Source organism: Thalassophryne amazonica, chromosome 9 (genome assembly GCF_902500255.1).
Source record: "Thalassophryne amazonica chromosome 9, fThaAma1.1, whole genome shotgun sequence".
NCBI lineage: Eukaryota > Metazoa > Chordata > Actinopteri > Batrachoidiformes > Batrachoididae > Thalassophryne > Thalassophryne amazonica.
Genome location: NC_047111.1, coordinates 88844145 through 88868823, shown reverse-complemented (window position 1 = coordinate 88868823; position 24679 = coordinate 88844145). Strand labels below are relative to the sequence as shown.

Genomic DNA, 24679 nt, shown 5'->3' with positions numbered 1-24679 from the left:
CCCGCTGGCCGTGACCTGCTCCGGGGACAGTGGCAGGTGGGGAGTTCGACTGGGGCAGTACACCTATCAAACACAGGGGTCCTAAGGAGAGCTCAGGGATGACAGAAACCTCCCGTGGAGCAGAAGGGCAAAACCTCGCTTGATCTTGATTTTCAGTATGAATACAGACCATGAAAGCGGGGTCTCACAATCCTGACTTTTTGGGTTTTAAGCAGGTGGTGTCAGAAAAGTTATCACAGGGATAACTGGCTTGTGGCAGCCAGGTGTTCATAGCGATGTCAATTTTTGATCCTTCAACGTCGACTCTTCCTATCACCATGAAGCAGAATTCATGAAGCGTTGGATTGTTTATCCACTAATAGGGAATGAGAAAGATCCCTGCACTGCTGCGCATTTCATTGTGACAACACATCCCGCTTTGTCCCACTTGACACCACGCTGCATAAAATAATAATTTTGTAGCCAATGACACATTTGCTCGCAGAGCTTGGCTGATGAAACCATTCTCTTATCGCTCCCAGAACCACAGAGAAATTATCTAAAGCTGGTGTACGTTCAAGTACCATGTGGAGAACATATTTGGAATCTTGTGTCAAAGGTAATTATTTACAATATTTCTATAGTAATGATTGGTAAAACAGATGCATTTTCATTCCTTCTTTTCATACACACTCATCTTCAACTGCTTAGTCCAATTAAGGGTCACGGGGGGCTGCAGCCTATCCCAGCAGTCATAGAGCGCAAGGCGGGGTACACCCTGGACAGGACACCAGTTTGTCACAGGGCCACATATAGACAAACAAACACATTCACACCTGCACGCACACCTACGGACAATTTAAATTTTTCAATTCACCTAACGTGTGTGTCTTTTGAATGTGGGAGGAAACTGGAGCACCTGGAGAGAACTCACGCAAACATGGGGAGAACACAAAAACTTCACACAGAAAGGCCACAACTGGGAATCAAATCCATGACCTTCTCACTGACTGTGAGGCAACAGTGCTAACCACTAAGCCACCGTGCTGAGTTATAGATAATGTATCTGCAAAGTTATGTTTATTATAGATGTAACATCTCGTCATCATCTCAATTTCAAGTTCAGATCCCCTGCGTGCAATGACATGCATTGACATGCAGTGTTGTCGAACAGGTTGTGCAATATTCACGACTAGTTTACAAAATTAATGCGTGCCAGAAGTTTTGAACACTTGAAAATTTTCTTTGCGAACTGGCACACAACCGGACAGTTTACACTTTGTGACTTTACTCATTGGCACGCCAGATTGCGTGCCAGTGTCAGGGTCGCATGAGCGACTCGAGTGGTGGTGTGAAGCCCCGTGGTGGAAGTGAGAGGCGCACAGTCATAATCCCACAGATGGTAGCTTCACACCATTGGCTCCTCAGCCAAGCACATACACCAAATTGTGAAGAAATTCATGCTTTGTGACATATGTTTTGCAAGACCTGCGTTCACATTTCGGGAGATATTTCTTCAGTATTCACATTTTACAATTCATGGTTTGCAGATAATTCACAATTTGCAACTGATTCACCTTTTTGGGAGTTAACAAGCTGTCTGGGAAATACATACACTTTGTCCCCCAGCTCTTCAGCTATTTTGAGTATCTCAAACAGAAGCACCATCTTCCCAGAATGCTCCAGGATGATGGTGTCCTCATCGCTCATCAGGTGGTTGTACCAGCCTTCAGTGGCTTTGCGAGGATTCATCTCTCCTGCACAGAACAAATCATTAGTGCAGACTGAATGAGTTACAGTGCTGGAGGAACACTGATTGTGCAGCCTTGTGCACCTTCAGCTGCTGAAGTGCCGCTGACCACATCAACGGTAAGCCTTTCACTGTTGTCAGCGGTGTTTGCTTCTCCTCCATCTTTTCTCATTCCACTACGGGGGGGAGGAGGAGAACAATCTTTTACATTGTACTTCCATTTATTCATTTCTGGTTCCCATCCAAACTGAGCATGTTTCCTCACATAACACTCAAAGACATAAAGGTGACACAGTATGTGCAATAATTAGACAAATCAAAGGAACTTCTGTCAGGGGATCGCTCACCTTTCAGTTGTCACAGATGGTTCCCTTTTTGAGAGAGCTGCAGCTTTAATAGGATTATTTTTGCCCGACTGTGCCTGTCGTTCAGTTTAAAATGTCTCATATTACCCTGAGGTCAGACTGAAGCAACACATGCTGCATTCAAGATGGGAACTTACTTTTCCTTTGCTGATGGAGTTCAGTTGAAGGCACCTGGGATGAGACCAAATTTGACGAAGTACCTGAAAGTCTTTGAAGAGGTTTGCACCGACTTTGACCTTTTCCCTTTCAGCGGTGGGTCTCACACCTGGAAAAAGACGCCTTTCTGCTTTAGATTAACCAAATAAAACTCCAATGCAACCTCAAAAAACAAATCAACTTTTAAAGGATCCAATGTTTTCTGTGGGTGGGTGACAATTCAATTTAATTTAAATTTATTTTCCTTTATACAGCGCCAAATCACAACAGAGTTGCCTCAAGGCGCTTCACACAGGTAAGGTCTAACCTTACCAACCCCCAGAGCAACAGTGGTAAGGAAAAACTCCCTCTGAGGAAGAAACCTCAAGCAGACCAGACTCAAAGGGGTGACCCTCTGCTTGGGCCATGCTACAAACAAATTACAGAAAAAATTCACAGAACAATTCACGGATGAATATACAAGATTTGCTGTCCGTGCACAGGACAGGAGGGTCGCCAACACAAATACAACTCCCATCTCTGGATGGAGCTGCACCTTAAACAGAGAAAAAACAGAATCAGGCATCATAAAGACAAAAAATACTGTGTAATTTGCCAGCATTAATCAACAAGAAAAACAGAAGAAATACTAAGGTGATCGCCGGCCGCTAGCAGTAAGCTTCACTCAAAGACCCAGAATTCAGGTAAAGTTGAGGCCGCGGCCCACTCCAATTACTAATAACATGAATTAAAAGAGTAAAAAGCGTCAAACAAAACTGTACAGTATGCTAACCATATGAAAGGGAAAAGAAGTGCGTCAAGTCTGGACTTGAAAGTCTCTACAGAATCTGATTGTTTTACTGACGCAGGGAGATTATTCCACAGAACAGGGGCACAATAAGAGAAAGCTCTGTGACCCGCAGCCTTCTTATTCACCCTAGGCACACAAAGTAGTCCTGCACCCTGAGAACGTAAAGCCCAGGCCGGTACGTAAGGTTTAATTAGGTCAGCTAGGTAGGGAGGGAGGTGCCAGTCCATGAATAATTTTATAGGTTAGCAGCAGAACCTTAATCATTGCTAACAGAGATGTCAGTATAAATAATCATTCTTTATCTTGTTGAGATTTTCCTAAAGTTTATAAATACATAGAGTTTTAATGCTTTTTTAACAAAGGAAATATAAATCAAGATAACACTCATGTCGCATAAAAGAAATCACACTAAAAACAACACTGACTAACAAATGTGTAGCGGTCAATTGTTGAAAAGAAAACATCATGTAACAGGAAAAATATTCGCTCGTGACAAACTCTTACCTGCAATATGATCAAGGTAGTGGTGATACAGGCGACACTGAAGTGGGGAAACTCTCACTGCCAGCACAAACTCATATTTGGGAGGCAGAAACGCAGCTAACACAGAGTAATCTTTTCTCTAACAAAACCAAAGGAGACAGACATTACAAATAGTCATAAGAGATGATTCCACAAAACACAAGGATGTTTATTTAAAAAAAAAACAAAAAAAACATTTACCTGTACACAGCCAGCCAACATACCATACAGCACATGCGCGCGTTTCTTCATGATTCGGACGTCTTTCGGGGTGGAATCGGCACACTGGCCGTTCTGGATGGGGTTAATAAAGCGGTTCCTGAACTCCACCAGTGATCCGAGAAGATTCTGCTTGATAAAACTGACCATGCAGTGGTCTGAGGGAATATACACATTTTAAATTAAGAGGACATTTCAAAATGTATTATCTGCGAAAACAGTGGTGACCAAATTGTCCATGTTGGCCAGTAACCTGCACGTTTTGAAGACACTCCTGATTATAGGGATCAACGTGTTCAGCTGGTCATCAGCTCAGACCAAAATGATCAAATTATTGTGTTAAAACTCTGTACCAACCTATAATTAAATCACACATCAACCTGACATAGCGTTTTAGAAATACTGCCATATTTCAAATAGATTTGTTTTGATATGTCTGTGTCTATACAGAACTAAAGACATGCAGTTAATGGCCACATGCTGGAAGACAAACAGGCTGCAAAATTTAGGAAAATGTTTGTTGCCAGTATTGTTCCACACCATCCAAGTTTACAGTAAGTAAATCCCTTCGGCTGCTCCCTTGTTTTTTGTACTTGGGGTTGCCACAGCAAATCCAAGGTGGATCTGCATGTTGAATTGGCACAAATTTTACGCCGGATGCCCTTCCTGACGCAACTCCACATTACATGGAGAAATGTGGTAGGGGTGGGATTCGAACCGGGAACCTTCCGCACTGAAACCAAGTGCATTAACCACTTGGCCACCACCCCTACATCCAAGTTCACAGTGTTCCATTTAAAATATACTAAAATCTACTTTAACATCCATTATTATAAATAACTTCCCAGAATATTTTTCTCAACAATTTAAAAGAACAGTTTCTGCCCTGCAGTATCCAGGCATCTATATTCGTTGACCACTACATTAGGTACGCTTGCTCAACTGTTCATTAAAGCAAACATCTAACCAGTCAATCACATGGCAGAAACCTAAAGCATGCAAACATGATCAAGAGGATCCATTTAAGTTCAAGCGTCAGAATGAGGAGAACATCTGATTTAAGCATCTTTGTGGTTGTTGGTGCCAGACAGGCTGGTCTGGGCATTTCTGAAACTACTGATATACTGTGACTTTGACACAACTATCGCTAAGGTCTACAGAAAATGGTCCAAAACAAAAACAACAAAAAAACCCCAAAACAAAACAAAACAAACAAAAACAACAACAAAAAAGCAGAATCATCCAGTGAGTGCTGATTAACTGGGAGGAAATGCCTTGTTGATGGCAGAGGTCAGATGATCGTCACGAGTGGTTCGAGCTAAGAGAAAGGTAACAATAACTCAAAACAACCACTGACAACAAAGAAGGTCAGTGGAACACCGTCTCTGAAAGCATAACACGGTGAATGTTGAAGTTCACGGGCTAAAGCAGGAGAAGACAACAGGGGGTGTTGCTCCTGTGAGGTAAGAGCAGAAATCTGAACAAACAGCAGACATGGACTCACCAAAGCTGGACAATGGAAGACTGGAAAACTGTTACCTGCTCTGGTGATTCTACATTTCTACTGCAGGATGGTTCTTATTAAGATGTTAGGGTCAGAAGTTGATGTACAACACTTGAAAACAAGGATTCATCCTGCCTTGTATCACCCGGTACTAACACGGTTTATTTAATGAAGTAGCCAGTGAGTGTACAATACATAACTTTTAAAAAAAATAAACATGACAAATTTTCCATCTCCCTCCTTTGATGACATTTCACCAATGCTGTGGTATTTTAATGTATTTATTCAAGAAAATGTTGCAATTCTTAAATATGTACTTAAATTACTGTATATCACTTCAAAAAAGTGCATTTTAACTGCAATATAGAAATGTAACATGTCTTAATGCTTACACTCAACTAAGTTGTTCTGAAGAGGCGTGCCAGTTAGCACCACTCGCCGCCGGGTTTTGATAGCGGTCATTGCTTTGGAGATTTTAGAAGCTTCATTGTGCAGAATATGACCCTCATCACAAACCACAAAGTCTGGACCTGAAGAGCAGAGACGGAGACCACGAGTAAACAGCTACAAATCACAAATGTTTCAGTGATAAATCTCAAAACACTAACAGTGACATCATCTCAGTGACGGTACCGGGATCCACCAGCAGCTTCTTAAACTCTCGTGTCAGGCTGTCGTCTTTGACTTTATGGCCCAGTGAGAGGCTGCGGTACATCTCATATCCCATTATCGCAACTCCGCCATCTCTCTGCCACCTCTGCAGAGCACTGAGCCGTTCCCGAGGACTCTTTATTGTAGCCAGTTCTGTAACCTGAAACATACCCCGTTCTCCCATCAGATGACCCAGGACTCTCCACATGAAATTCTGCCCGAAGAGGGGGGTGGGCTGATGCAGGAGCACGGCCAATATCATGTACATTGGAATGCCAATTTCAATAAAATGTCTAATTTGTTCACAAATAACTCACTTCAAGTACATATTTTGTCCTGTTCTCATGCATTATATGTATTCCATGTAATTTCCTTTAATTTCAGCTGGGTGTTTAACAACTTTAAAAAAAAAAAAAAAAAAAAAAAAAAAAGGGGGAGTGGGCTGACACTTGGACCTGGGCCCTCCAACGGGAAAATATGGTATTCATAGTTTATGTTTGCACACAATAAGCAACTGGTGTGAAAATCACGTCTTTACATACCATAACTTTATCCTCAATGATATTTTCTTGCCATTTCATGAATTCACTGACCCAGCTCAGCACAGTGTTTAGTGGACACACAACTAAGGCAGTTGTGAATTTCAGGATTTTTGTACACAGCACTGTGTGAAGGAAAGCCACCACCTACAAAATATTGTAAGAAAAAAAAGAAAGAGTTAAAAACAAAGAGTAAAGAAATAATTCTGAAGCTCTTTAAGGTATCTACCGGCTGCTATATAAATGTGCAAAAAAAGTGACCACACCAGCACTTTTTAGCGAATAGAACCAAACTACATTGAAATGTTTTACAATTTTCACACAAAGCCAACTTATCAGAGTTGTGTGACACTTAAGGTAAAATAACTGTTGTTCCATCTCAAAGAACGCATTTTAATTTTGATGACTGTCTGGTTGTTGTTATCATCCGTGTTCCTGAAAATTCAGTAAGGTATATCTTATATATTATAATCCAATTCTAAGGTGGAACTATGCTAGTATACTAAGGTATATCTAAATATTTAAAAAGGAAGAGTAAAATAGAAATAGAAGAGTAGAAAAGAGTAGAGTAGAGCCACATAGGTGCCTGGTCTTGAGAACCAGAGATGGTAGGTTGAAAAGCTTTTTGAAAAGCTTCATGTTTATTCCCTGTGATCAGGAACGCACACACAGGATTAGTGGGGCCAGTCACGATCGGGTTTGTCAAATTTCTCTAAATAACGAAACCAAATGTAAACAAGCATAAACCTTCCACCAAATTTTCTATTACACACACCAGTTTGGGAAACCCTGGCCTAAAGATCTGAGTAGCAGGCATGTGACCAGAGGATCCTTGGTTCAGACAGGATATTTACCAAGGTGCCTTTGGACAAGGTTCTTCATCCCCAAGTTGAGCACTTTGCATGGCAGTATGTCGGTGAGAGTGTGAACTGGTGAATGTAAAGCATTACTGTAAAGTGTTTTGGGCATCTGCATCACACGGAAAAGTACTATAAAAATAGCATCCATTTACACTTTGACAATAATTAGTAATTAGGTGTGTGGAGGGACGGTCTTGGACAAGACATCTCTTCAACATTGCATGAAGGTCAGGGATAGTGGTCTCCATATTTAAAGAAGGGTACCAGAGAGTGTGTGCCAATTACAGGGGCACCATACTACTCAGCCTCCCTGGTAAAGTCTACTCCAGGGTGCTGGAAAGGAAGGTTCGGACGATAGTTGAACATCATACTGAACAGGAACAATGTGGGTTCCGTCCTGGTCGTGGAACAACTGACCAGCTCTTCACTCTCACAATGATCCTGGAAGGGGCCTGGGAGTATGCCCATCCAGTGTACGTGTTTTGTGGACTTGGAGCAGGAGTATGTTCGGGTACCCCGGGAGCTGCTCTGGGAGTATGGAGTGGGGGGGGGGGCCCGGTCCCCTTCTCAGGCCCAACCAATTTTTGTACTCACAAAACTCCAACACTCACTGGATCGGTTCGCAGCCAAGTGTGAAGCGGCTGGGATGAGGATCAGCACCTTTAAATCTGAGGACATGGTTCTCAACAGGAAACCGATGGATTGCCTACCGGACAGGGAATGACGTCTTATCCCAAGTGAAGGTGTTCAAGTACCTCAGAGTCTTGTTCAGGAGTGAGGGGACAATGCAGCATGAGACTGGCTGGCGCAGCAGGGGTGGTGTTGCATTCTCTCTACTGTACTACTGTGACAAAAAGGGAGCTGAACCAAAAGGCGAAGTTCTCGATCTACTGGTCAATCTTTGTTCCCACTCTCACCTATGGTCATGAGTTCATGACCGAAAGAACTACATCGCAGGTACAAACAACCGAAATGGGTTTCCTCAGAAGGGTGGCTGGTGTCTCCCTTAGAGATGAGGTGAGAAGCTTGGCCATTTGTGAGGAGCTCGGTGCAGAGTCACTGCTCCTTCGCGTTGAAAGGAGCTAGCTGAGGTGGTTCGGGGATCTGGTAAGGATGCCTCCTGAGCACCTCACTAGGGAGGTGTTCCAGGCACGTCCATCTGGGAGGAGACCCTGGGGAAGACCCAGGACTATGTGAAGAGATTATATCTCCACACTGGCCTGGGAACACCTAGGGATCCTCCAATCAGAGGTGGTTAATGTGGCACGGGAAACCGAAGTTTGGAGTACCTTACTGGAGCTCTTGCCCCTGCAACCCGATCCCGGATAAGCAGTTGAAGATGAGCGAATGAATGATAAGTTGTAGACTAATTAATTGGACCAACTAAATGCATTCTGAGTTAATAGGCCTTGGCTGATGTATGGACTCATGAGGCCAATTAAAAAAGAAATCTACAGCTGTTTGACATGTCCACTTGTTCTCAAGTACCACAGAGCCTACATATTTTCCATCACGCCCTGTTGTGCTACAAGCTGATTAGCTCATTCAGGTGTGCAGACAATCATGTACTAACCGACATCTGAATGAGCTAATCAGGTTGTGACACAGCAGGCAGAGATGGAAAATATGTAGGTTAGGTGGTATTTGAGAACTGGTTTGAGAATGACTGGAATGTCTGTATGCACACCTGAAGAGTCTTCCCTAGTCCCATACAGTGTGCCAGGATACAGCCTGATCCAGGAGAGGAATTGGCCTTCTTCACAGACTCACAGCAACAGTCCCAGATGAACTGGACTCCTGTTAAAAAAGTAAAAAGAGGAATACTCTTGAATACCAAAGAAAAGCTCAACCACTTAGTTTTATTAAACAATAACAGGTCATTATTCAAAGTGCACTTGCACCAAAAACATGGATATTTTTCCATGGGTCCTAAAATACAAATGAAAAACTCCCATCATCATTAAAGCACTAATTAGTCCCAAATAATTTACACACACTGAAATGAGTAACATACAAATAGCTGTTAAAACAGTGGCCTCAGTTTATGTGTAAGAGCGCCCACTAACCATCCACCTGGTGAGGCTTCAGCCGGATCAACAGCTTCCTGTGCACCTGAACAAGAGGCTCCTTCGTGTCCTCATCCTGATCCAGGACCAGCTTGGTAGTTATGGAACACGGAACTTGAGATAACTCATCCTCTATAACTATTATCTGGAAAACAAAACCAGACATTTTATCATTATGTTTGTGTGCTCATCTCATTGGGAGACCTCCAGTGGTTCATACCAGCAGAAATGTTTTGACAAGACAAATATTAATTTGTGTTCATGGTTATGGTGAACATTTTAAGCTGGTTTAGCCTGCTGCACCTCTCTCCGGTCCTCCATCTGCTGTTCTCTATCTGCCAACCGTTTGCGTCGTTGCTCCTCCTCTCTCAGGGCTTCCTGCGTCTCAGCACACAGGTTTGTATCCTCTATGATTTTGCGGATCTTTTTGCGTCTCTTGGGTGTGCCTTTGCTGTCGCTAATTACAAAAAACAGACAGGAACAACAAAACGCAGAGAGGCATTTTATTCTCTGGGTAGCTATCGGGCACATTTTTCCTTTTAATGAATGAATCGGATCTTAAAGAAGAAGAGAACCACAGGCAAAAATTAATTACAATTAGATCACATTTACACTCCTGAATGGCACAAATATACAAAGTACCACACCACTGATCTTGTGGACAAGGATAAAATTTGCTACAGTTGATTGCAAATCCTGATCACCATTTACTGAAAAGTGAATTAGCCTCCATTAACTGTATGTTGCTACAGTCAGTGCTACCTGTTTATTTACAAAACAATTCTGAACAAAATGTATCTTCTCAACTGGAAATATCAAAGTTGTAATCTTTGTACTATGGACATTTTGCAATTTGTTGTTCCCAAAGTTCACACTGCATGGGAAAGAAAGCTTTTAAGGTTTTGGCACCTAAAGCACGGAATAATTTGACTTCAGAATCTATCAATGTTGATTTGAGTTTAAGGCTCTGGTTAATTATCTGTTGAGAACAGACTGTCAAAATGTTTTATGTGGTGAAGTTTTAATTTACATGTTAATTACTTTCATTGCTGAAACTGTACTGTTCCTATTTGCGCCCAGGTCTCCCTAGTAAAAGAATATCTCTCACCTCAACAGGGCTAACTTGATTAAATAGTAATGGCCCAGTCACATGGCACTTAAAGAAGGGCAATGAAGCCCTGACAATACAAGAAATGTGGACTTTCGTTGGTATCGTTTAACCTCGTGCAGCTTCGTTCCTGCAGCTGGCACTTCGTCAGGATTTTTAAACTGTTAAAATTTGAACGAAGGGCAATGAAAACTTCAATTCGTCTGTGTTTCGTTTTGCTGTCGTTCTTGATGTTTTTTAATTGTTTGTTTAGTTTTTGTAACGTTATTGTTTAATTTGTTGGAACAGCTGAGTGTTTTCACACAGTGCAGAAGCCGGTTTGTGACTGGTGAGGCTGCTGGTGCGCTCATGTATTGTTGGAAATTACAGGGCAAACTCAGCCTGCTTGCTTGTATTTTTTTTTATCTGTGTGGGGGGGGTCAGCTTCAATTGGCTCAGGCACCTTATATAGGCCACAATTAATCTTTTGTGTGGATATAATTATTTTGCCACAAGCAACTGCTGAATTTGAAACAACAAAAAAGTTGTGTAATTTCCGACGGTGCATGAATGCAGCATTAGTAGCAGCAGCAGCTCCTGTGTGTGCTTATTATTTTGTATTAAATATAACAATATGAGTGTAGGAATGACAATCCAGACCTTCTGTACATGTGGCAACAGGTAGATGAATCAAAATGATGATATAAAGAGCTGTTCTGGAAGACAGAATTCACGTTGTGGATCAGTGATCAGCTGGTGGAATAACCGCACGTGAGTCAACGCACGCGTTCACACGCACTGATTAATTTACTGCTCTGATATATTCAATCATCTTTACACTTATATTTATTCTCCCTTTTGACAGTTTTCTGTTATAAATCAATATATATGGCTTAGAACATAATACAGTGATACAGCAGTGACCATGGCACACTTTTTTTTCTTTTTTTAATTGGAGCAAGACGGAGCGCACAGCGTGTCGTCAGACAGTGTGGATTCTGATGATGAAGGAGATGATTCCTCTTTTGTTCTGGATGAGGAACCAGAGCAGGTGGTCCACCGACGTGCACACATATCTCCACAGCTTCTGTGTGCAGTTTCTCCAAGACTCAGGCGCTATGAGCTCCGTCCCAGCGACAAGTCCTGGAACTCAGAGATGCAGACACACACTGCTGCAGCTGTGGCTCCAGGCGCATTTCATTTAAAGCGTCAAGATCGTTAGCTTCGGTTTTTTAAGTTCCTCTTTCGTCCCTTTTGCGCTCTTGCTTCGCAGGCTGTTCGGTGATAAAGCTCTTTCGTCTACCTTTTCTGAACGAATTGTGACTTTTTTTTTTTACTTTTTCCCTTCGTTCAGGAATCGTTGTGTGCCGTGTGACTGGGCCATAAGTTCTCTTTGTTCTCTCAAAACATTTCAGATCTGTGAGCACGAGCTGCTTCCGCATGTTGCCCCACCAAGGAACCATCCCAGATGGCAACCGCCAAAGCAGACAAGCAGTCCACTACCACCACTCAATTTATTTAACTATTTATGTGCTGCAGCCAGATGAAACATGGACATCCCCTTGGCCTTCTTCAGCACCTGGGGTCTGCAATACTGAGGCTCCTGCATGAGGGATCATGCCCAGAGAAAATGTAGTGGACAATCCATGATGTACGTGATACAAGAAAATGGTCATTTTTAATGTTGCTCAGTGTACATATTCCCCCCTGTATAATCCTGGTTGACAGCTGTTTGTACTTGGAAAAAAATGTTTAGTATGAAAAATATAGTCCTAGATTATTGCTGCAAAACTGGTTGCTTAACTGCAGGCAATGTTTAATAATTGTATATTGTAGCACACGCGCAACACACAATGTACTGTTCAGACATAATTCACCAAGTCAGATCGTCACCTGTAGTTACAATGTGTGCCCTGCTCTACATGTAAATCTGCTTTGCATGTCAATGTGCCACTTCTTACAGTTAAGGTGCCCTGACACTTGCATGCACATCGTTGTGACGATCCCACCCACTGTGTTCCCAGCCGGACGGCAGCCTTTGGTCCACTGGATGCCATACATTGTGTGCTGGATGCTGCGTATATAAAATAATTAATTCGCAGCAGATTACTAAATTTTTTGTCTGAGTTGGCTGTTGAAAACTCCTGTAATTGCTTCCAGAATCACAGCGGACCGCTCCAGCTGCAGCTTTTCTGTCTCTCTCGCATGCACGTGCTTGCTTAATGTGGTGGAGAACGCATTTGGAACAGTTTAACAAGGTAAATATTTGTAATGCTTATATTGTAATAGCTTGGCAAAACAGTTGCATGTTCATTCCTTCTTGTGTGCAGCTGTAAAAGTATGATAATGATAAATTTAACATCTCGTTATAATCATTCAGAGAAGCTGAGGTTTGATGCGGTGCACTGACAATCACTCACACTCACACCCAGTGTTTTTGAATTGTTTGCAATGTTCACATCATTAACGCGTGATGGAGATTTTGAACATTTCAAAATTTTCTTTGCACACGTGCACAAAGCTTGAGACAAGTTTACTCTCGTGCATGGCAGAGTGTGTGCAAGTATGCGGCTCAAAGTCGTGCAAGTGTCAGGGGGACTTTATACTGTGTTCCCTGCTTTACACGTTAACAAGCCAAGACATACATATCACGGTTTTCCTGGCTGTACCCTGCATGGGTGATGTATGATTGTTTGCTCTTAAAGCTGTCTTAACAACATCCATTCATCCCAATCACATGCTGCATTGCAGCAGGTGCAGACAAAGGTCTGCTCCTGCTGTGTATGAAAACAACCAGCTCGGCTGCTTTGATGTTTTACTGTCAGGACCCCTGTGGGGTAAGGAGCGGGGCTGAGCCACCTTATAAAGTCTGTGTGAATGTGAATGATGTCAGTGAACTAAAGTGACATGCAAATATGTTGATAGAATGTGAAATTGTCGCTTTTTCTTTAGCCTCACACAATTTCCACAATATTATGTGTTCATGATTGTGTCCACTTATTGTGCTCCAAGTAAACCAAATTCGATCTGTCTTTTCACATTAGTGACATTCACCCAGTGCTGGGCACAGCTAAACAAAAAAAATTTGTTTTGCTAACCGTTAATCCGCTAACTGAAAAGTTATATTTATAAAGCTAAACCGATAAACCCCTAAAAAAATTGAGTGGAAGCTACAGATAAAAAGCTAAACTGATAACTTTAAGTATTGACTTCAGTACATTGGCACCTACCGACACAACAGTGAGTCAGTACTTGTGTCTCAGATCAGTCTTCTCTCAGTAAAAGAGACCTGGTGACCAGAGAGAAAGGAAGAGGGAGGGAAGAAAAAGATAATTTATTTTTAACACCATACAGATCTGCGAGTTTATTACTGGAGTCATGCATAGGCAGACAGTTTTAACTTATGATTAAAATTTTAAACAAACTAATTCCAGAGAAGTTATTGAAATTAATGTCATGTCTGTCATTTTACAAAGTGAAAATATCAGCTATGTGTTTTAGTTTTAAAGTAATGCACTAATTTGGAAGGTTTTAGCATTTAGACACATATGCCGCAACGCATTATGGGAAGATCAGTTTCATGACATCAGTGGTTGGCTGGTCAGTATAAGCCACAAGTTACTGAAATGTGTGGTGGGTTTTACAAATAAATCTGTATGTGTAAATACAGTGAGGAAAATAAGTATTTGAACACCCTGCAAGTTCTCCCACTTAGAAATCATGGAGGGGTCTGAAATTTTCATCTTAGGTCCATGTCCACTGTGAGAGACATAATCTTAAAAAAAAAAAAAAATCCGGAAGTCACAATGTATGATTTATTTTTTAATATAATTTATTTGTATGTTACTGCTGCAAATAAGTATTTGAACACCTACCAACCAGCAAGAATTCTGGCTCATACAGATCTGTTCATTTTTCTTTAAGAAGCCCTCTTATTCTGCACTCTTTACCTGTATTTAATTGCACCTGTTGGAACTTGTTACCTGTAGAAAAGACACCTGTTCACACAATCAATCACACTCCAACCTGTCCACCATAGCCAAGATCAAAGAGCTGTCCAAGGACACCAGTTTCAAAACTGTAGATCTGCACAAGGCTGGGATGAACTACAGGCAAGCAGCTTGGTAGAAGACAACAACTGTTATGATTATTTATTAGAAAGTGGAAGAAACACAAGATGACTGTCAATCTCCCTCGGTCTGGGATTCCATGCAAGATCTCACTTTGTGGGGTAAGGATGATTCTGAGAAAGCTCAGTACTACACAGGAGGACTTGGTCAATGACCTGAAGCGAGCTGAGACCACAGTCACAAAGATTACATTAGTAACACATGATGCTGTCATGGTTTAAAATCCTGCAGGGCAGCAAGGTCCCCCTGCTCAAGCCAGTACATGTCCAGGCCCATTTGAAGTTCAGCAGTGACCATCTGGATGATCCAGAGGAGGCATGGGAGAAGGTCATGTGGTCAGATGAGACCAGAATAGAGATTTTTGGAATCAACTCCACTTACCATGTTTAGAGGATGAGAACAACCCCAAGAAAACCATCCCATCCATGAAGGATGGGGGTGGAAACATCATACTCCGGGGGTACTCTTCTGCAAAGGGGACAGAACGACTGCACCGTACTGGAGGGAGGATGGATGGGGTCATGTATTGCGAGATTTTGGCAAACAACCTCCTTCCCTCAGTAAGAGCATTGAAGATGGGTCATGGCTGGATCTTCCAGCATGACAATGACCCCAAACACACAGCCAGGGCAGCTAAGGAGGGGCTCCGTAAGAAGCATTTCAAGGTCCTGAAGTGGCCTGGCCAGTCTCCAGACCTGAAGTCAATAGAAAATCTTTGGCGTGAGCTGAAACTCCAACCCTGAAAGATCTAGAGAAGATCTGTATGGAGGAGTGGACCAAAATCCCTGCTGCAATGTGTACAAACCTGGTGAAAAACTACAGGAAATGTTGGACCTCTGTAATTGCAAACAAAGGCTACTGTACCAAATATTAACATTGATTTTCACAGGTGTTCAAATACTTATTTGCAGCAGTAACATACAAATAAATTATTAAAAAATACATTGTGATGTCCATATATTTTTTTTTTTTTTAGATTATGTCTCTCACAGTGGACATGCACCTAAGATGAAAATTTCAGACCCCTCCATGATTTCTAAGTGGGACAACTTGCAAAATTGCAGGGTGTTCAAATACTTTTTTCCTCACTGTATGTCATTTTTTCATTTCTTAAAAAAGGCAATTTCAAAACTGAAAATTCTGTTCGTGATTCAGCAGTTTTAGTGAAAGTGTGGCTGTTCACACTGCCACAGACACTGCCATCCAGTAGATGGCAATAACTTGTTTGGAATTAGTTTAACATTTTAACCCCAAGTCAAAACTGTAAGCCTGTGCATGACTCCAGTAATATGCCAAGAGGTCTGTATGGTGTTAAAAGTAAATTACCTTTTTTATTTCTTCCTCTTATTTTCTCTCTGGTAGTCAGCTCTCCTCTGCCTGCAGAGGACAGAGCTCTACCATTCATGGCTGTTCGTCTACTACAAAACATGTAACAAGCTGGTACTAAAATCTTTGATTTTAGACTTAACAAATGTTTTTAACTGTTAAGCTTTATTCACTATGCCTGCAGAAATATGTTAGTCTAAAAGTAGGTCTAATAAATATGTAGGTCTAAAAGTTATCGGAACTAAATTTTTCAGAAGCTAATTGGCCCGCTGATGGTTTTCAAAGTTATCTGAAAAGCTAATCTGCTAACGAAAACGTTAGCTTCGATAATTAGCGGTTAGCGGAACTGTGCCCACCACTGCACACAAACACACAGTTTTTTTGTGGTCAACACAAATTGACCACAAAAAAACATGAGGCCTTTGGTTCATACTGTCTGCAATGGAAAAAATAAGAATCAAAGTTTTTATCTGCACTGTCCATACTATTCCAAGGTTTTCTGATTTGGGGCTGTAGCTCTCGGGGGCATCCTTGGGTACAGCTGGAAAGACTGGACCAAAACAGTTACTTAGCGAGACTAAAATGAGGAATATTAGGTATGACCATTTGCACGTTTCTCTAAGCCGTATCTAGCATGCAGCTGTCTCGGTGTTGATGGCCTCAGGAGCTAGAGATGGCCAAGGGAACACCGTTATCAGAGGTTGGCAATAATGAGCCATGAAGGGCCAAGACACTGCAGATCTCTCTTTCTACCAATCACCTCAGCAGGTGATTTCATTAATGTTCAGGTGTCTCAGCAAGTGACTTCTTTGATGATCAGGTGTTTATGTTTAGAGGAGAAGCTCATCAGCAAACCCACCTGCTGAGGTGATTAGTTGCAAGGAAAACCTGCACTGTCTTGGCCCTAGTTGCCCACCCCTGGTCTAGATGATAAGCTGGCATTATCAGGTGAATCATGCATTTTGTGATACAAACATGCCCTTTGGCATGGTAACAGAGTATATGAATACGTATTTTCAGACATAGTGGCAAGCTGAAAGTGCCCCCTGGTGGCAGGTGGTGCGACCTACATTTAGACACTCCTCTATATGCTGTACTGATACAAAATAATGGCTAGAACTCATTGTAAGGTGCACATTTTGCTCTCAGACTGTGTATTATGTGCTTGTGAATATTATTTTGGCATTTCTATATGTCTTTCTCTTTTTGTGTGTCTGTCCGTCCATCTGCTCATCTGTTAATAGCACGTTGATAAGAAGATTAATTTCTCAGAACCCATGCTGATTGTAGGTAAATGGACTGCATTTATATAGCACATTTCCATCTGCATCAGATGTTCAAAGCGCTTTACACATCAAATGTCTCACATTCACCCCGATATCAGGCTGCTGCCACACAAGGCGCTCGCTACACACAGGGAGCAACTAGGGGATTAAGGACCTTGCCCAAGGGCCCTTAATAATTTTCCGGTCAGGCTGCGATTTGAACCGAGGATCCTCTGGTCTTAAGCCCAACACTTAACCACTAGACCATCACCTCCCCTACAAATACAGTCCATTTGTAGGTATAGAATGTACTTGTATTCTACATTCATTTCCCTCTGGATATCTTTTTTTTTTTTTTTTTACTCGTATTTTAGATTTGACCTGTCATGTGACCTATATGAAAAAATGGTCAACGGCGGACCAGGTGTTAGTGCAAGCTAAAGCTGTGCATGCTATATTCTATTTCAGAAATACTGAGTGACTCAAGTGATAAATTTCTTTTGAACTGCGTAAGGCGGCACATGATGCATTATATGATCTTGCATTACATAAAGTAAATATATCTCAATCCAGTAGACCAAATTATTAGATCCATCACAGAAAATTTTACTTTTTCAGGGTTATTTTTTCCTAGAACGAATACATTTAATTGTATGCACCAAGGACACTGTATGACAGTGAACCCATTTTTACAGTATCCGTATAAAGCATGCAGATTTCAGTATAAGTTGTCTTCAATTCAAATTATATATTCAATTTATATAGCGCCAAGTCACAACAGAGTTGCCTCAAAGCGCAAAGGGAGTTTTTCCTTCCCACTGTGGCCAAGTGCTTGCTCATAGGGGGTCATTTTGACCGTTGGGGTTTTTCATAATTATTGTATGGCCTTGCCTTACAATATGGAGCGCCTTGGGGCAACTGTTTGTTGTGATTTGGCGCTATATAAGAAAAAAGTTGATTGATTGATTGATTCTCGGCTATTCTTTCCTGATCAATTTTCTTGTGTTTGTATGAACAGTATTCTCCCAGAATGGATGAAAAAGATAAGACTGATTGAACATTATGTGTACTGTGTCAGGAAAAGAGGACAGACAAGTTGCAATGTCCTGCAAGATCAGACAGATTTGATAAGGGAATAGTTTATAGACATCTTGCAGATGTTATAAATGGATACAAAGTTCTTCATTGTGATATGCCAATTACACTGAAAGCTGAATTGCTCAATAGTGATGAAAGCATGACAGATATGCTGCTTGAGCATGAAGCTTGTTGACAAACTCCTAAGCTGTGGGTGCAAGAAAGGGTGTAGAAACTCCTATTGTGGGTGGAGAAAGAAATTCCTCAAGTGAACTGAACTTGTTACTGTGGTGGGCTGTGCCCAAACTGACTTCTAAATATTTGAAAAATGAAAGCCTCATTTGACTTGATGAAGCTTTGGATCATTTTGTGATGTTTCTACATAGTCAAACAGAGGCCCAGCCTTTTGTTTATAGCTACGTTCCATTTATTTTTGTTCATGTTTTAACCTATTAGTGCTGAGTGTGACCTTAAGCCTCATTAAACAAAAACAATCAACAGGATACAAGAAATACATCAATTTCACTGAGAATAGTGTTGATCTTCATTTTCTTGCAAATGCCAATTTTCTCTTTATATCAGAACTCGATTAAGGATATCAGTGTAGGTGATGGCACCTACTACCAGAGTTTAATTCCTGCATGATTATTTGCAAGTCATACTTTTTTCTTTTTTTTCTTTTAAGAGAATGCAGTAATTTTAGTAACCAATATTTTAATTTACAATGACTTTAATGGCAAGATCTACACCTTTCTTTAATTATCATATATCAATGTAGGTGGTGCTACTGCCACCAGCATTTGCCATCTGTATCATCTTTTCTGCAAGATATATATTTTATCTTTCAGCCATGACAATGTTTGAATTTACAATGAATGCAATGGCAAGGTCGACATCTTTCCTTGGTTAACTTGTGCTTGGTATGTTATATAAATGTAGGTGTCGCCACCTGTCACAAGGGGGCAGTTTCAGGCTGTTGTCATTCCAGTGCCTTAATTGAGAGTGCCGTCAACTCAGAACATGGCGCCATTTTGGTTCCAACTGCGCTAAACTACTGAATGAACCTTTTTGATAATTTATTTTATTAATTTAAAGTCTGATTTATACAGCTGCAGCTCTGTAACTGTCATGCAATGATGTGCGTGACACTTCTAAATTTCTCCGTCTCTGGATTATGCTTTATTCTAGACTAATTTGACCTTCAACAAGCTTTTCCTTCTACAATCATCTCCAAATCAAAGGTAAGCTGTACATTTTCCTCTTTTATCAACTTTGTGCTGTAAATGTGTGGACTTTTCTGATACACTTTTCATCAGTGTGCGTACCACAAATACTATTATAATATGATGGCAGACGAAGGAGTAAAATCAGAAAAGTATCAAATTACAGGCTTTTGTGTCTGACTTAACAGGTGCATGTCAGGCTGTGGGTCCGAGTCTGAGTACGGTGCGAAAAACAAAAATAAACGGTCGGACTTTTAATCACAGAAATGACCCTGGTACCACTTTCCTCAAATCAGTGAGTGTCAGAACTGCACTTTAATTTGTACGTCTGTTGCTGTGCACGTCCAGGCTGCTCGGGGTTTTTAACGGAAATCGGACGGGACATTTGATCCAATGTGAGTGAAAATCCGTTGTACAAAATCCTTTATATATGGTGTTTATTACGTTGAAAACAATACAAAAACTTTGGGACTTTTTTGTCCGGTGACTGAATACCTGGTTTATACAATGACTGTTTAGTTACGTTTTACTGAACATGGGACTGAACAATAAATTTACCTCTCAAAATTTGATGTTGGCTTCCATCCCACATAGCTGACTTTATATTCCCAAATTTTTCTTGTTTGGCTCTGAAGGGAATCTGTACATCTTGAAGCCCTTGCTGTGTCTATTTGTGCATCCAAACGCACAGCAACCCGGCACTTTCCGCGAATAAATAAAATAGCTGGATTTACATGCAGACAGATTAACAGCAAATGCTATTTTGGTACCAAGATGGCACCCTTAGTCATGTGACTTTTTTTTTCAACTCGCCATATCGCCACTCTCTCAATTAAGGCACACTAGTTACCATATACTAAAATAATAAATAGGTCAAGATGTATCACCATACCAAAGGCATGTTTGTATGCCAAAGTACATGATTTTTCCATCTTAGCAGCTAACTACTGGGGCCTGTTTCATAAACCAGTCTAATCTTGACTAAAGTTACTTAGTCGATTAACCTTTTGATGTTAGTCGTTGCACAAACCGCTTAGTCGGTTAAAGTTTTGCATGACTTGACTGAAGTTTTTAGCCTACTATAGAGGAGGCTAATCTTATTTTAGTCGACAAAACTTCAGTGTCTTACCTCAGAAATGGCACCTATGGTACCTTTCAGCATGTTACTGGCAACACCATCCACGTCTCAAAGTTGACCGTGTGCCAAATCGTGAGGGATGTTAGTTCAGCACTTATGAACAGACAGCAACAGGTACACAGACAGACACAGCTGCACCAAGACCTACCGCAACACTGCATGCCAATACATGGCACATACAAAACCAACTTTAAGCTAAATGAAAACGAAATAGGAGGGCTATTCCTAACCAGTGCATCAAAAAACATACACGCCAGGAAAACAAAACTAAAAATTGCACAAATCTCTTTATTAATACCCTAAATGACGTGTTTTCTTCTGAAAGAGGGGAGAAGACAAAATCAATGCATCTGCATTATTGTGTTGGCATAAATTCTCAGATTAGTGGGTACGGGCAGGACTGGACATACACATTGCAGGAACGGGCAGGAGTCTAACACACAGGTTGCTGTAGCAACCAACCTGAAGTAAACGAAACTCTCACGCGTGAGGCCGCTATGTCCATGAAAATTATCGACTAATGTAAGACTGCTAATATACAAGTTTAGCCGTCAATGTGAAACTGTGATTAGATGGCTAATTTTGAGCGACTAACCGTAGTTGATTAAGAAAGTTCAGTAGACTAAAAGATTAGACCACTTTATGAAACCAAGACCTGGTTGCTGTGGCAGATAGATGGATATGTGACCGGAGGACCTATCGTTGTGGTCAGGACGGTGGTGGGATTCGAATACCAGACAACTCGAACTGAAGACCAAAACTCTACCAAGTCAGCCAAAGGGGTATTCCCCCCTAGACAAGATAGAAGGAACACTTTTCAATCTGTACTTCATCTTGCTACAGCTACTTTCATTAGGTGGAAAGCACAGTACCAGTACCTTCCCAGACTCACCCTTCTGTGATTTGTTTTCCCTTTTTGCACGTGTGTGCATTCAAACAGTGACTGCTTACAATAATGTACCTTTTTAATCCAACATTGTCATCTTGTGAATCGCTGACCTCTTCGCTCATTCCAGAGCTCTCGATCTCCAACTCTTCAACATCAGTGTTATCATCAACTTGAAATAAATCAAAACTAAGCCATTAGAACAAGATGCATTAAACCATGTAGAAAAAGGTGTTTACATTGACATCCTTACGGTCACTAGTGGGCCCAAGTTTCCCGTCCGCTTTTGTCTCGTTTTTTAGCTCTCCTCCATCCTCATCTGCTGGAGGTTTGCCATTCAATGGCCTTTCATCTAGGGTGAGCTTGTGATGGAGTAGAGGGTGCCTAGAAACAGGCTCATGTGAAGCTAATGTCAAGTCTTCTCCTGCAGAAAAGACAAAGATCACCTCTTCCCCCATAGTTACGACAGCAAAAGTGCCCGACCAAGAATGAATATACCTGTCAGATTCTAAAATTTATGTTATGAAACCAACAAGGAAAAGAACATGTTCTTATAAAAGCATACGACTAAAAATAGCAAACCAAAAATGTTGAAGAATCACTCACCATTTTCAATATCCACTCTTTGATTAGCTTCTGTGTCACCCTCCAACTCTGATTTACTGTCCTGTGTTTCCTCATCCGAAGATATATCATCACTCGAGGAGATGGCATTGATTTGGGCCAAAAGCATTTTCTTAGCAATTCTTTCAAAAGTAAAACAGAAGGAAAAGGTGCCTAAAGTTCATTTCAGTCAGTCACATTGCATTCAGCTGGAGATTCTACACAGGAAATTTTGCCGAGTAAAATTTACTCTGCTGGGATAGCACTGGATCCCAGTCTAAAGTAAATTACACTATCAGAGAGAATCAGCTCAACAGTTGTCGCAGACTGAACAGTCCATCCTCTAAACATTGGTCTCCCCTGCCTCCACTGTACGTGTCACGCTGGAGCCCAGCTGCCCGTGTGACAGTCTCTCCATCCAAAGCAAAAGGGACTAACGGGATTATTAACCATCAGTTGACAACGTAAAACCTCTTGAATCATTCTAAAGTCAGTTTTAAGCAGAAACAAGGCTTTAAACGATGACACATTGACAAAAGCTTCAGATATTTGTTGCTGAGATAGATGACTGGAGTGCAGTTTTAAGCAGAAACGAGGTGATTATCAGTGAACCGTGGCTGATGACACAAGCGCAGTGAAGGCAGGGCTGATGGAGGACTGTTTGGTCTGCGACGCCATCTGTTTAATGCAAGTTGTTTTACTCCAATAAGAGTTGATTTTACACTGATTTGATTTAGCTCTATGATAGAGTATAATTCGCTCTATTTAGACTGGGATCAAATGCTATCCCAGCAGATTAAATTTTACTCAGCAAAATTTCCTGTGTACTGTATTTTGCAGACAAAAATCACAATAATGTGGAAGTGGTGGATAAAGATTTCACAGAACCATTCACCTCAAAAGATGCAGAATGACATTTCACACACAAAAAAAAAAAAAAACCTGTACACCAAATTTCAAGAGCTACGTTTTGTCAGTCCATAACATTCATTCCGTCAGTATCTCTTGAACAATGTGTCAACATACAGCTCCTTTAGTTACAAATAAAAGTCAACTGCTGCAAAAATCAAAGACAGAGACAAACCCTTTGCAATTTATATGAATTTATTATAACAGGTATGTTCACAGATTTCAGTAAAGGAAATATTCTTAGTTTATGTCCCATGTGCAGAGAAAGATGTTCAGTTTTTCCCTACAATGTCCTTCAATCTAACAGACATCTGCCATCAGTTTTTCCATGTAAAAATAATTATACTGACCTAAGCTTAAACAACAGCTCCTAGTTGTACAGAAACAATTTATTTTGAACATACACTGAGAACTGATGCAAAGGCAATGCTCTTGGAAAAGCAGACAAAAACATATTACAGTAGCATGCAAATATTTGGGAACCCATTTGAGGTTTACACATTAGCATTTTTACATATTTTGAAGAAAAAAAAATCAGGTGTCTGTTAAAACTGATTAAAAAAAACATGCCAGTTAAACTCAGCAAAGATTTCTACATTAAAAAAAAATTAATATCTTCACTGTTCCACTTTACCATAGAACTGTCAGTGGTGATGCAACAGACAAATACAGTCTCTAATCACAGTCACAAACACCAGTAACTCCTTCAGTTGCCTTGGGGTTCTTCCCTCAGCGGTCTCCTCGTAGTGTCACTCAGTTTTTGAGAACTACAGATTTACCATACTATTTGTATTTCTTAATGACTGATGTAAGCAAACTCCAACACATACTCAGTGACTCTAAAATGTTCATGTATGTTCATGTACCTTGACTAGTCAAACAGAAACCAGCTGCAGAAGTGTTGATTTAGTCATCCAAAGGTACTTCAAACATTTCTCTGCCTCACTAAGAAAACGTCACAGGAGCAAGATTGTTCTTGAATTATTTTTCACATTCTTTAATGTTTTTAACTTTAATGCACTTGGTCCACTGATGTTTCACATCTTGAGCCTCCAGATTTTGCAGGTGAGGCTGAGAGGTTTTTGAAGTACACTTGTATATTCCATTATTCTAGCTCAGATTTTTTAAACAATCTGTTGCAAAGATTTGTGAGTTTAAAGAGGATTTTTTTTTTTTTTGAAATTTTAATACAGAGAAGCCTGAATAGCTTTTTTTTCTCTGTCAAACAGGGGTTCTCAATCTTTTGCATGCTACAAAATAAGACAAAAAAAACAAACAGCCAAAATAGAAAGAAAATCTGTACATACATATTTACTAAAAGTGAAAACACTTATGAATCTTTAACTTGCTTACACACCCCAGTAAAATAATGTCAGTACCCCCGAAAAGCCAACGTCAACTTCATGGACATATTTAAATATATTTCAGTATGAAAATGATTTCATAAAGCAAAAGGTTATGGTTGTCGTTTGTCAAACAACCTAACAAAATGTCCTTTTACACCAAGTCCAAGTTTAAATTCAACTTATCGCACCAGTTTACAGTAATTACCAATCATATCCCAAAGTAGCTGGCACAAGACATAACCAGGACATGTGGGATAGCCAGTATATCTGTTCTTCTATACTCTTGGA

The 24679-nt window shown here is 40.8% G+C and overlaps 1 protein-coding gene and 1 long non-coding RNA gene across 2 annotated transcripts in view; one reads left to right on the top strand and one right to left on the bottom strand.

Moving 5' to 3' along the window:
• LOC117517621 (transcriptional regulator ATRX-like) overlaps positions 1–24679 on the bottom strand; it is a 99449-nt gene that overhangs the window by 8300 nt on the left and 66470 nt on the right. Inside the window, exons 11-25 of the mRNA XM_034178716.1 lie at positions 22140–22279; positions 21787–21957; positions 21609–21705; positions 9705–9858; positions 9402–9546; positions 9023–9132; positions 6479–6622; positions 5919–6096; positions 5678–5815; positions 3764–3939; positions 3545–3662; positions 2232–2359; positions 2077–2150; positions 1814–1905; positions 1595–1736 (exon numbers count right to left, since the gene is read on the bottom strand). Of these exons, the coding sequence (XP_034034607.1) occupies positions 1595–1736; positions 1814–1905; positions 2077–2150; positions 2232–2359; positions 3545–3662; positions 3764–3939; positions 5678–5815; positions 5919–6096; positions 6479–6622; positions 9023–9132; positions 9402–9546; positions 9705–9858; positions 21609–21705; positions 21787–21957; positions 22140–22279 (2007 nt within the window). The remainder of the gene's footprint in view (positions 1–1594; positions 1737–1813; positions 1906–2076; positions 2151–2231; positions 2360–3544; positions 3663–3763; positions 3940–5677; positions 5816–5918; positions 6097–6478; positions 6623–9022; positions 9133–9401; positions 9547–9704; positions 9859–21608; positions 21706–21786; positions 21958–22139; positions 22280–24679) is intronic.
• LOC117517623 lies at positions 443–24565 on the top strand. The gene is made up of 3 exons (XR_004562772.1): positions 443–458; positions 12738–12746; positions 23413–24565. It is a non-coding gene; the product is annotated as an uncharacterized LOC117517623 (long non-coding RNA).